The sequence below is a fragment of the Stigmatopora argus genome, chromosome 12 (assembly GCF_051989625.1).
Source record: "Stigmatopora argus isolate UIUO_Sarg chromosome 12, RoL_Sarg_1.0, whole genome shotgun sequence".
Taxonomy (NCBI): Eukaryota; Metazoa; Chordata; class Actinopteri; order Syngnathiformes; family Syngnathidae; genus Stigmatopora; species Stigmatopora argus.
In genome coordinates this window covers 13,289,669-13,303,860 of record NC_135398.1, presented here as the reverse complement: position 1 = coordinate 13,303,860, position 14,192 = coordinate 13,289,669, and the positions used below count along the sequence as shown (strand labels likewise).

Below are 14,192 nucleotides of genomic sequence, written 5' to 3'. Positions count from 1 at the left end.
GTTCCGGGACCAAGCTCGTATGTCAATTTACTCGTATCTCAAATCAAACAAAATGTCAACTCAACTCACTGTATAAATGTCAGAATGTTGCCCTCTTTATTGTCCTCGAAGAAAAAGAAATGTGTTTTTGTCACTTAAAACAAAGAAAAAATGTCATTGTTTCATTTTAAAATCATGAAGATCATGAAGTCAGTGTTAAACGTTATTTAATTTAAACCTAATCGTGCAAGTTGGATTCCCAGTTTCACATTTGTTGAAATAACTGAATTTGATTGAAATTTGATCACAATTGTTTGGAAAATATTGACAATTACCGTTTTGCTTTAAGGAGCAATATTAAAATAAAATTATAATTGGGGAATTGTTGTTTTGATCAGAAATTCAGTATAAACATAATACTCAACTATAAGGACATCCTTTACATATTCATCATACAGACTACACCCAAGACTGGTTGCTAGTCAGTCATAGTGTTTTAGAACAACTTCCTGTTTGCCTGAACTAAAAATGAGAAAAAATAAGGCCTAAGACATTATCAGCTGCACAAATATTTGTGGTAATCAATTCTGGCAATCTACATGTAAAATGTGATGGGAAGGGCATAATAAAAAAGAAAAAAACTACCAATATGTTCCCAAGAAACAATTCAAAACAAGGTGTGCAGAAAGCATATTCGCTGTGGAAAAATGGTGCCACATTGTCAATGTAAAAATAGCATACACACATAGAAAATGAGTGAAAGTGCTATTGAAGGTGTGATAACGCAAGGCCCAACTTACAGGATGATGGATGAAACTGCGCAAAGAAGCTTAAGTTTGATGACTCCACAATGAGCCAACATTACAATTAAGAAGTTGAGACCCGAAAAGATTGCAAATATGAATATTTTGAATGAACTTCAGATTCTGTATGTTGAAAAAAAATGTAAGCAAGGTGTGCTAAATGGTATCTTACCGTATTTTAACCCCATTAAGCCTTTACCTGTCGAAATTGAAGTATTCAAATCTACAGACCTAACTGATAAAATCTTATCTTAAAAATTAAAAAAGTGCAGGACACACACTCGCAAAGAGCTTTCCCATTTTAAGAATATCAGCAGATTTGGGGCCAAATGAGAAGGACATCTTTTGATGATCAATTTGTGAAAAAATCAGTGTGATGATTTTTCAAAGAAAAAAATGGGTACTCGGACGTTTCGTCGAAAGACGTTTGGTCCCCGGACGTTTGATTGACCGGACGTTTGGTCGACCGGACGTTTGATCGACCGGACGTTTGATCGACCGGACGTTTGGTAGAACGGACGTTTGGTAGAACGGACGTTTGGTAGAACGGACGTTTGGTAGAACGGACGTTTGGTAGAACGGACGTTTGGTAGAACGGACGTTTGGTAGAACGGACGTTTGGTAGAACGGACGTTTGGTAGAACGGACGTTTGGTAGAACGGACGTTTGGTAGAACGGACGTTTGGTAGAACGGACGTTTGGTCACCGGGTTGTTACTGTTGAAACCAGCTCTCAAAATTATAATCACGAGAGAGGGAGAGAGTGAGTTTAATATCTAAATATCTAATATCAAAATATCAACTGTAAACTCTCTGTCATAATTTGACAGTGAGCGAACCCGGCGACCAAACGTCCGTTCTACCAATCGTCCGGTCGACCAAACGTCCGGTCGACCAAACGTCCGGTCGACCAAACGTCCGGTCGACCAAACGTCCGGTCGACCAAACGTCCGGTCGACCAAACGTCCGGTCGACCAAACGTCCGGTCGACCAAACGTCCGGTCGACCAAACGTCCGGTCGACCAAACGTCCGGTCGACCAAACGTCCGGTCGACCAAACGTCCGGTCGACCAAACGTCCGGTCGACCAAACGTCCGGTCGACCAAACGTCCGGTCGACCAAACGTCCGGTCGACCAAACGTCCGGTCGACCAAACGTCCGGTCGACCAAACGTCCGGTCGACCAAACGTCCGGTCGACCAAACGTCCGGTCGACCAAACGTCCGGTCGACCAAACGTCCGGTCGACCAAACGTCCGGTCGACCAAACGTCCGGTCGACCAAACGTCCGGTCGACCAAACGTCCGGTCGACCAAACGTCCGGTCGACCAAACGTCCAGGGACTAAACGTCTTTCGACGAAACGTCCGGTCACGAAAAAACGGAGCACCTCTGTTGATCCTACCTTCCCTCCGCCAGGCTGGTACTTAATATTGTCAGTGGACCCAATCTTAGAACGGACATTCTTCAAGTCTGGTGTTGGCGCGTTGATGGGCCGCAGGGTCCGAGGAGCACGGGGCACTGCTGGCTTCTTTTCCAGAGTGCTTTGCTTAGGAACAGGAGGCTTGGTTATGACTCGGCGGCGTTGAGCCGTAGCTGCTTCACCATTGGTTGTATTAGTGGTGGTGGAGGTTGGACGTGGACGAGCTGCAGAGACACATACATAATAATTTATTGATCCATTGTGGATACATTTGAAACCAGTAGCGGACCGTCCACAGGATATTTATATCCATTTGAATGAATGAATTCTGCCATTATGATAAACTATTTAGTTTTGTATTTGTACAATTTGATTTTCTTACCAATAGCCTTAGTCTTCTTGGTTTCCCCAGATTTGTTCTCATTTTTGTCATTCTTGTTTGCTGTAGGAAAGAAAGTAACAAACTCACAACAGAATTTTGACAAAGGATAACCTTTTAGAATATTGCGGGCTATATAGCTTATCTTCACTTGGGTCGCATGTTATCTGACACTCATAATTCACACTCGGGGGCTAGAGCTTGTGCACTGTTACACTGCTTAATAAAACATAATCATAGGATTAATTTCAGTCTATTTGTTTTCAGTACGCTCTGTGAGTTGAATGCTGGCACCATAAAGAAAGAGGGGCCACATATTCACGCAGTTCTTGATGTTACCTAAAAAAAACACCTGTCGTTTCAGGGTTGTTCTCAAGATGAGAACACAAGTACCATTGGAAATTAGATTAGATTAGATAACTTTGTTTATCCCCTATTGGGGAAATGCCATTGTCACAGTAGCAAGAGGGTGAGAATACAGACACAGGAAAAGACACTTTAGACATAAATAAATAGGTAATAAAAAGGTTAATAAATAAATAAATACATACATAAATAAATACATAAATAAATAAATACTATATAAATAAATAAACATATAAATTATGTTGCTATTCGGGTTGGGCAACAAGTAAAAACTATTAATGCAATATATGCATGAATTGAGGCCTTGGTGGAAATATTTTTTCTTTCCCTTACATAACATTATAGTTTTTCATCACTTAGCCTTCACATTATTTTGCCAGGGTAAGTTTATTCATTCATTCATTCATCTTCCATGTGGGGGTTGCTGGAGCCTAACCCAACTTTCTTTGGGCGAAAGGCAGACAATGCCCAAGATCGGTTGCCAGCCAGTCACAGGGCACAGAAAGAGACAGACAACCAACCACTCAAACTGCCACCGAATGGGAATCAAACCCAGACTGCCCACACCAAAGTCAGGCGGCAGAATCACTGAACCATCGGGTGGCGGTAAATTTAATTTATATAGCAAAGCTCAAACTCATGACAGTTTTTGGTGGAGTTTTTCGGAATGCTGACACAAGTGAAATAGCGATTTGGCAGAAACGTATTTCATACAGGACACAAAGTAAAGGGTAATAACATATTTTTTCAATTTTCATTATTTTTTTAAATAAAAAATATCATTTAAAAAAAATTGGGGTCAGACAGTAACTCAGAATCCTAATCTTTGAATATTCTCATTCATTCAAATTATTTTATTCTCAATGCATTGAATTGATCCCATTGGACTGTTGTTGCTGTTTAAGAAGTTTTTGTCTTCCATCTAAAAATTGATTTATAAAGTAAAGCACTAGTCTGAGGTTTGGTGAGAAAACAGCTATTTTTTGTTCCAAATTAACTCTCCACCCTAACATAAATAGTTCCAATTGTAATGTAAAACCATCATTACGATACCTTGTAGATAAACTGCTATTAATAAGAGCGGTTGGACAAAGGAGACTGTTGTTTTTTTCTTATTTTTAACATATTGACTGCAAAAGCATTAAGTCCTTACTGAATAGATAAAAAAAGCAGAATAGATGACTTCTGAGTCACGTCATGGAGCCCAAAAAATTTACACATTATATATTATTTCCGTTAATTGACTGCAAATGCATTAATTTACCCATAGTTTTGGTCCCAGTAGAAGTAGAGGAATCGTTCTTATTGGCAACTGAACGGGATGTGGGAGTAGCCTTTTGTACAGTTGGGCGTTTCTCTGCTCCGCCACTTTCTGGAGTCTGAAAGCCAAAGCAACATAATGAAAATTCATGTGTGTGGCTGTATGTATGTCAGGTCTGTCTAAAAGGATAAATAAAGTCAGTATGTGCGCCTCTTTATTTTCAAAAGTCAGCCGTGTGCACAGAAGGATGTTAAAGAGAGAAAGTTTGCTGACTGGAGGTGTAAAAAGGACATCGGATGGCCAGATAAATGTGCCTCAGAGCAATGTTTGCAGACATAAAGCAAAGAAAACCACCAGAAGATAGAAATATTTGAAAATTGTTTTCAACTCATAATTATGCATGCAATTTTACAAAAGAATAATAGGCAGTGAGATTTTATGTTACAGCAAGTAATCCAAAGTAGAGTGAATCGATTATTCCAAAATGACAATATATTTTTAGGAGCATTTTGTATAGTATGATAATAATCAACCACAGACCAGTCTGAGTCCATTTCCGTCTGATTGGTAATCGCCAATCCGCAGCTTCTCTGTTGATCAAAATAAATAATGGCTGCTACTGAACGAACAAGGCTGTGTTCAGTGTTACTATGCCCTTGTTTCATTCCTTTCATACTTTGCCTATTGAGAGTCTAGTTGAGTTATTTTAATTTAGATGACACCTTAGTAAATCCTTTTAATCTGATAGGTTGTTTGCTACGAGCCATTTGGCCCATTGTACAGAGATATCATTATTTGTGTAATTTGGATCCATTCACTATGCAATTTTAGATTGTATTGCTCCAAAACATGATAACCTGGCATTACATTTATATGTACACCCTTGCTGATACCTAACTATGGCGGATGGTCTTGTGATAGGAATGCTGATTTGCGCGATGATAATGACCTTATACTTTCCACTGTCTTGCCTTATCTAGCCCTTTTCATGGCTTCTATAACCTCCCTTTCCTCACTAAAATAAGAAAAGTTATATCTTTCTTGAGAAATTCATGCCATTGTACATGAGATGATAGTGGTCCTACTTGGTTGGTGTGGCTATACCCACTGCCTTGCACATTCCAACGGACCCTTTCATACTGGGATACAAGTAACGTCTGTTTTGAATTGTTTTTGTGATGGTTAAAGTGATTCAATTTTTTTGTTCCACTACCAGCATGTGTAATTGGAAACATTCAAATAAAAAATAACAATGGTTATTTAATCATTTTGATCAGCAGACGTCACTCATAGATCGCCAGCACAAAACCCATCCCTAATTTCTATAGCTTGGTTGGTCTATAATGGAGGAAGATGTCTAAAACCACCGGAAATCTACTTGGAGCAGATCACCTTTCTAAACTGAGCAATGAAGTAGGAAGGGTCCTCATGGATTCTGATTGATTCTAGCAGATTTAGTACAAAACCTTTCAGAAGGACAACCATCCCATGAACCTGAATCGCATATCTCCATAGGCAGCTGAAGGACTCCTAAACCACAGCATTGATATTCTCCTTATTTGAAGAAATGAGAAAGTTTTGTTTTTAACGTTTTTCCAACATCTTATTCATGAGGGGAAAGGATAACACCTGGCTAATACCATTTCAAGAGTAAAACATTGTGGTGGCAGCATCATGCGATAAAGACAATAGACAACAGTAAAAGCTGCTCCAAAGGCCTCCTTCAGTCACGCCGATATAACGGTTCATCAATTAGGAGGAAAACCACTTTAAGCAATGGAGAAAGTAGCTTAAAGACAACACTGTGAATGTACTTCTAGAATCTTGTCATAATTAAATATTTTTAATAGATCTAAAAATGGATGAAATTTGTTGTTCCAAGTCCAACCTGTTTGATCTTAACAGAAGCTGCAAAGTCAAATATGCAACAATTCCTGTTGTCTGTCAAATTTCTCAGGGCAAGGGGTATTGTATTTTGGAATAAAGCTGTAACAGTGTAAAGTGCTGCCTTGTAAATGCTTTTCTGATTCACGGTAAATATTACGACACTCGAAATACTTTTTTCGTTCTTACTTTTGCAGATCCAGTTGCCAGTGGCGGCCTCTTAGCAGCAGTGGGCGTTGCCGCCTTAGGTAGAGGGCTTTTTTTATTAGCTTGGGCCGTAGTTGGGGAATGGCGTTTGACTGAAGTGGCTTCGCCATTGGTATGAAGGGTGGAGGGGCGAGATTTGGATGAGTTTGCTTTGGTCGAAACCACCTCAGTCTAATGGTTCAATTAACGTGATAACAAAACATAATATTAAATTAAAGGGGGAAAAAGATAAAGGGAAGAAGAAATAAATAATTTTGGATCAAATAAAACAAGGAGAGAAAAAGAACAAGCAGAAATGGAGTTAGCAATGTCATAGCACATGTAGCACATTACAACTAAATAGTCTATCAATCTTTTATATTGATTTAACGAAGAGGTGGGTCCCCAACCATCCACAACCAAAGTGAATGAAACAGTCCTACAGTACTTGTATGAATGGATGTGTAGCAATTATATATAACTCTATTGTTGGTATATTGTTGTTGATAAGTTCATTAACTACATTGTGTTATTACCAATTAGAAAACAAAAGGGCTAATAGTCGTGAACAGTTTTGAAGATTGTATTTAGTCAGGTTAAAGTGGAGTTCGCAGTTTAATAAATAAATATAGTTTTAAATATTTAATCGAAGAAACCTTTGAAAGAATATTATAACGAGGTTTTGATGTATTTCTTCTTATTATTATTAATTTATTTTAACTAACAAATCATGGTCTGTAGAGACAGAAGGGGATCCAAGAGGTTTTTCCAATTTTTTTCTGAAGCATGGATCACGTTGGACATGGTAATCTTCCTCTTCTAAAATTTTAAAACTGTGGCTAGAATTTCTTTTTTTTTTTTAATTGTGGATGTGTAAGTTACTTAGGTACATCTTTGTTGGGAAATGTGACAGAGGAATCAAGGGGAGAATCAAAGCTATATCTACTGTTGCTATTAGCTTTCATGTTTAACAATTTATGGAGTCATAGCACTTATTTTTAAAAACAATACATATATGATTTAACCATTGAAAGAAATGTTGTATAGAGCTTTTAACAATTATAATTATGTGTGTATGTTTGATGCCAGTAGCAGTACAATGTACTTCCATTTAATTGGTCCTATATGAGTAGAGTCTTAGATATAATATGTAACATGTTTCATGATTTTGTAAAGGTGTCTTAGATTTAAACGTTTTTATTTTTGCCTTCTTGAGGGACTAGTGATTAGAGCTAAATCAGGTCAAGTGTGTATCTGTGTGAAAACAAGTGTTTGTATCTTTCTATTTCAAGATATGACACCCTTGTAAGAAAAGGCTGTGCTTCTTATGTTTGTGTAAGATCCACCTTGCTCTTGTTGTCCGGGCTTGGCAGCGTCTTATTGCCATTGCCTGTTGGAGATTTGCCCACTCCTTTTCCTCCTTTCTCATCCTTCTTCTCACTCGACTTCTTTTCATCTTCTTTGTTTATCTTCTCTGGCTTGTCTGTCTTCTCTGTCTTCTCACCGATCTTGTTGTTTTTGTCAGAATTCTTCTTGTCTGTCTTTTCCTCATCTTTGAGAATCTTTTCAGACTTCTGGTTCTTATCAGGGCAGTTGTCTTTGTTCTGCTTTTCGGTTGTCCCCTTCTTGTCAAAAGCTTCTATCTTTTCTGTCTTGCTGGGTGAGACGTCTGTCTTCTCTTGCTTGTCCTTGTCAGCTTTCACTGAGACAGTAAGAACAATAAAATTAGTGTCCGTCTATTTTACTCAATTTCTAAAGACAGAATTTACACATACACAGAAAGGGCTTGCCTGACTCCGGTGCAGGCAAGCGTGGGATTGCTCGGTGACAGTATGATTGTGAGTGCAGATGGTTGTTTGTCTCTCTGTGTTACCTACGGTTGACTGGTGACCAGTCTAGGGCTTAGTCTGCCTTTCACCGAAAACAGCTAGGATAGTCTCCAGCAACCCCCGCAACCATTGGTAAAGATAATGAATGATTGAATAGAAGGGCTATTCCCGATATTAAACAATTATTTTGTTCTTGGAAGTCACTAATTGGCCCGGTCAAAAAAAATTGAACGATAATGGAAGATACATTTATGTTCACTTTGATAAAAATGTTCTTTGCATTCAAGTTTTTATGACTTTAAGCATTCTTTTTTCTAAGATGGAACACTTCACACATAAGGAAAACACAAAGATATTCTATAAAAATATAAAATAATTGGTGCAGAAGTTTGAACAATGTTCTGAAATAGAAAATAATGTGGAGAAAATTATGTATATTATGAAATACAACTGTAAGACTAATCGGCAATAATTACATTTCATACACATTTAGTTGACATCTGTGCTAGAATGGTAATCATGACTAGTTTGACAGGAAGAGCCAGGCTCTCTGCTTATGACATCATTCATTCATTTTCTGTACTGATTATCCTCACAAGGGTCGCAGTGAGTGATGGAGCCTATCCCAGCAAATTGGTGAATTAGTGGCCAGAAAATTTGAGAATAATATGTGAATTGCTAGCCACATTCTTAAAACTAACTTGAACGTTTTTGATTCATTCATTCATTCATTTTCTGATCCACTTTATCCTGACAATGGTCGTGGGGGGTGCTGGAGCCTATGCCAGCTGAAAGATTTTCAAATTCCAGTCGATGTTAGCTGAACACCGCACTGTTGGTTGGAGGGAAATGGAGCATGTAATAAAATTATTGATGTCATTTCAAATTCAAACCCAAAAGTTGAATATAACAAGGGAAGTAAAAACACAACGGGAAGCTGAGCACGGCACTGACGGTAAGTATATAAATGTGAGAAAGGAAAGTGTGATATTAAAAAAAATCCCCAAATTAATCGTACTCAATTCACAAATCTTGAACAAAATTAATTAGCAAGCTATTATATTCATGTTCATTTTTGATTCAGATGAAGTCCTTCAAGTATGTCAAACAATCACAGCAAAAAAAAGATCAGCATCATTAAGAAACCTGTTATTGTTAGTGAGACTGGTGAAAACCTGTTATTGTTAGTGAGACTGGTGAAAAGCTTATTAGCTCAAACGCTCCTCTAAAAGTCACCGATAGAGTGCCTGCTGTCAATGCCACAACATCTTTAAAAACATGAAGATCACATCATTAAAAGCACTTCATCTTGACACACATACTGCACCTTCTATGTGTCGGTGTGTGTGTCCAAGCACAGACACATCTAAAATAAACTGCTCTATATTTGAATGAGTGCAATCAGTGTCTAATCAATGTTCTAGTTTTTCGAAGATAATTACTCTCTTAACAGATCTGGACAACGCAATTCTATTTCAAATCAGAATAATGGCAAAAACAAAAATTGAGGAAATAAGCATGCATGTACGGATTATCTCAATCTCAAATATAAATGTATATAGTTCAGTCATTTATTTTCCATCGTGCTTATCCTCACAAGGGTTATGGAGGTGCTGGAACCTATCCCAGTCCAATACGGGCACCAGGCAGGGGACAGCCTGAATTAAAATGCATATTTGAACACATAGTTTTCTTGTAAAATTGCTTGGGTGGATCTCATGGTCAGATATGCCTTATACTTCAGAAATTACAGGGCTCACTAGCTCGTGACAGGGTTCCAGAAAAAAGCACACATCTTATATGGTGATCAAAAACTTAGTAGAAAAAAAATCCCGAAACTACAGATGAAGGTAACGATGTGGTGCAGCTAGCCTTTTCCATTATTGGGGAAACTTCACCACTGTTGAATTAGATGACCGGCTCAAAATGAGTCAGTATTTTTTTTAACAATTAAAAAACACTGTCTAGATATTGTTGAACACATTGTAAAATTAAAATAAAAAAAGACTGTCATCTGATCTATACTCGCCCAAGGAACAATTCTGGGACCTCTCCGTTCATTATTTATTTTAAAGACTCTTATCTTATCTAGATAAATACTTAAGGCCATGTTTGCTGATTCAAATCTGTTTGTATCCCATACAAATGTATAAATGCTCCAAGAATTACTCAATGAATTACTCCGGAATTTCAAAAAGTTGATAATTTGTTTATGTTGGATTTATTATGGGATGTTTCTATATATTTTGTAAGCATTTTTAATAAGTAATAAGGCTATGATGATATTATAGATGTATGCATTTTAATTACTTTTGTATAAGAGTGTCTTTAATTTGAGACTGGGACAAACTCGAGGTCACCCTGCTGGCTCCAGCTTGTTGACATAACACCTCACCCTCCAAGGACTGTTACTGGGAGATAGAACTCGCAACCCAGACACCCAGATGCAAGTTCGCAATGATCTACGAAGGACTCATAAATTGTTTTGTCTGAGACGCCGGCAGTTTACCTTATAAAGAAATTATTATGCTTATACTGCAAATTCTTACGCAGGTGTTTTGGTTTCAATCTAATAATGGCAATTGTTTTGAATCAGATTACATTGAAATGTTTTCAGTTATGTGCGACTAAATACAGAGAAGAGGAGACTGCACGTCAGAAATGCTCAGGAACGAAGGCGCGTTATGAGTGTGGCTCCTTGCAGGTTGTAACCAGATATGTGAAAGATGTCTTCCAATTTTAATTAAATATTACTAATAATGATTTAAGGGTATTTATCATTATTCCAACAGTTTAAAATAACAGATTTGTATACACCAATAAAATGATATAATCCTGTCAAAAAGTATGCCTCAACATAAACAGGTATGTAGCTAAGTATATATTGGTTTTATAATGGAATCCAACATTAAAAGTTAGGCATAAATGCCGAAGAATGTGAGATTGTACCATACCAGTTCAAACTGGACGCTGAAGCACTCTGACATGAGCTTCTGATTCAGAAAAGGAAAGACACAGTCCGAGGGATGCATGTTGGGCTCCATTCACAGAGGATCTACTGAAGTTTAAATATCTTACATTTACAACGCTCGACTCTACAAGCAAACCTAGTGTTTGAAAATGTAATAGTTTATAATGTAAAATAAAACCAGATATTTTTTACTGGTGTGTTTTCGGCAGCTCAATGCTGACTAAGCTTTGTTATTTTGGTTCCCGGGCAGCTATTCTCTATGCTAACCATCTAAAACAGGGCTCACCAAGTCTGTTTTGCATATCCCCCTCCTCTACCTCCTCTACCTCATAATAGTTAAATTTTAATCTCTTAATATTTCGATTTCTCTCTTGGATTATTATGATGTATGACTTCTTGTAATTTCCCTCAGCACACCTGAGCATTGCTCGTGGCACACTGGTTGGGAAACACAGTTTTATACAATATAAATATTATGTTTAGTTGAGTTGATGTTTATAACAGTAACAATATCACCATTGAGAGATTAATAGATTTTCACAGGGCTAATTTTCTGTTTGTAAAAATGTGAATAACACTATATAGTATGTATGTTTCCAATAAATGTTTCACAAACAATGTTTTGGTGGACATACGTACCAGCTTGGGTTGGCACAGAAATTAAAAGATTGGTCTCACAACTCCCATGATGTCTCTTAGGTGGGGGAGATGATGGCAACACATGCGATGTCATAAATGGAGATGATGATATTGAGGCCATTGCAGCTGAGGCTTCCGTGGCGTCTGTCACTGTGAGCGAGCGACGGACCGCCATGTGCGGATAGGGCGCCCTGTTTGGACATGCTGTCCCCATCATGGTAAAGTTGGTAAAATGAGGTGTTATCGCTGATGAATCTCCCGTACTGTTGAGATACATTTCATCATTTAAAGTAGGAACAGATAGGTGAGAGCAATCAGACATTGCTCGTCTGACCACACTTCGCTGAGACAACTCGCTGGCGTGACCATTTTTTGTTCCACTATTTACAGTAACACCTGATGCCACTTTCCAGTCTTCATTGCAATTTGACATTAGATTCTTACTTTCTGTTCCACTTGAGCAAGGTGGGGCACACAACCTCACCTTTTCAGTATTGTCTATATTTCCTTTTGCCATCACCATGGCCTCACCGGTGATGTTGACCTCATTAGATGAAGCAGCGACTCTAGGGAGCATTGGAAATGCTGTTAGTTGAGATGTAGAGTCAGCATAAGGTTGTTTATCATGATTTTCCACTCTTAAATGTGGCTTGAGACCTGAATCTCCAACTAGGCAACCAGTAGTTTTTACTCCAACCAGGTGTTTAAATGAAGCAGAGGAAGCAGTATTCCCCTGATTAATGTTGTCCCCTGAGCATAAACTGGTTCTTGCTTCCTCAAACATAGAACCATAATTAGGAGAAATAGGTGTGCCATATGCTTTCTTAACATCTTGGGCTTCAATGTAACGGTCATCACTGCTTAGGGGAGACCAGTTACAGTTTTGCTCTAAAAGGATTGGTCCAAAGTTAACATTTGATCCAGTCTTGGGTTCAAGTACAGTGTTGATACATTTCACCGGTGAGATGGAGCGAGATGCTAATGAAGAGGAAAGGGAGGGATAGGTGAAAGAAGAGCTACCGGAAGTTTGTTCAGCACTCCCGAGTGAAACCCCTTCCCTTTTGCTCCCACCCGTTGGTTTGTTTCCATCTACCTTCAGCAACGGCATATTTAAACCCAAGCCTTTTGGTGTAATTCCTGTGGGTGTTGTGACACACTTTAAACGTGATTCCTCTTCTGTTAAAGTCACATTTAACATCCCCTCTGGAAAGGTAGCAACCTTCCCGTTAGTTGGCATCTGGCCTGAGTCATGCAAACCACTACGATGGGCAGAGGCCGAGGTGACAGAGCTGTTTGTAGCTGAGAGGGTAACTGCAGGTTTCTGTTGTGTCGTCTGATGCCCACTGGAAGGTTGTCTGCACCCATTGTTGCCAGCAAGAATGGCTGGCTGCTGCCACTGAGAGCCAGACAAAAATGACATTTTTCTGTTGTTATAAATGTCCAGTTTTGCTTTTTAACACCTTTTAATCCGTCTGGTTCTTTTCAGTTTTTCTAAACTTCTTTCTCTGCGTCTTCTTCCGTTTTAGTATCCAGATAAGGTCATCACAGTCGTATCCATTGAAGAGAAATGCTCTACGTCTTAGAGCGTAAAGAAGGGGAAAAAAACCATCCTTGTGATTCCTTGAAGAAGTTTCTGTGGGCGATTGTGCGGAAATGTGCCCAGCTCATGTATGTGCATATCTTAACCAGTGAGGCAAGATGACTCCGTTAAGGGCAAACGTGCATCTGTTTGTCTTGCGTCCTCTCTGAACACTGCACAGATCAGCTGTGGGGATAAATTACACCTTGCTATCTTGCTCTCCCTTACTCTCTCTCTCCTGACATCACACGGTCACATGACAACCAGAAATATTGCCTCATTCGCTGATGCCAAATTTCTCAAGTCCCTAGCGACAAACATACACAAGCATACGTAAGACCACAGACACCTACAATCTCATGCACTATTCATCCATGCTCAAATATAGATAAGTGGTTATCATGATTGTACAGCTTGTATATGATAAATGGCATTCACTTGATGGTTAAAACTGGAAGATGCAGGCAGAGCCAAGACTGCAATTACCCTGACAAGTTTGATGAGAACATTCCTCTTCTTCAATTGGTAACGGAGGTGAAAACATATCTGACTAACGTAAAGCCATTAAACCTGCCATTCACCTGTCAAGGGGTTCCATTTGCCTTGACTGTTTACTGCATAATATAGATTAAAATCTGTGTGTAATGTAGATCAATTATGTCATTTGTGATTTTCTTTCAATTGCTGTTATATGCCAAATCGCATCGCAAATAACCAGTTTTTAAATTGATTTATGCAAGTATGTGTCCACATAGCGCTTATTAAATGCTCACTCAACTCACAAGCCACTTTCTGGTTCTGGGTAGGGCTGCTGCAACAAGCCATAAAATTAGTAGTATATAAATGCACACTTGCATTTGTTGTGGTTTACTTGAATACTTTTGCGGCACAATCTAA

General features: G+C 38.6%; 1 protein-coding gene across 1 annotated transcript in view; it reads right to left on the bottom strand.

Annotated features, from left to right (window-relative positions):
- Window positions 1–14,192, bottom strand: part of LOC144085483 (uncharacterized) — a 52,860-nt gene that overhangs the window by 9,264 nt on the left and 29,404 nt on the right. The window contains exons 7-11 of the mRNA XM_077614800.1: window positions 7,624–7,979; window positions 6,281–6,469; window positions 4,211–4,325; window positions 2,584–2,643; window positions 2,184–2,425 (exon numbers count right to left, since the gene is read on the bottom strand). Coding sequence (XP_077470926.1) covers window positions 2,184–2,425; window positions 2,584–2,643; window positions 4,211–4,325; window positions 6,281–6,469; window positions 7,624–7,979 — 962 coding nt within the window. The remainder of the gene's footprint in view (window positions 1–2,183; window positions 2,426–2,583; window positions 2,644–4,210; window positions 4,326–6,280; window positions 6,470–7,623; window positions 7,980–14,192) is intronic.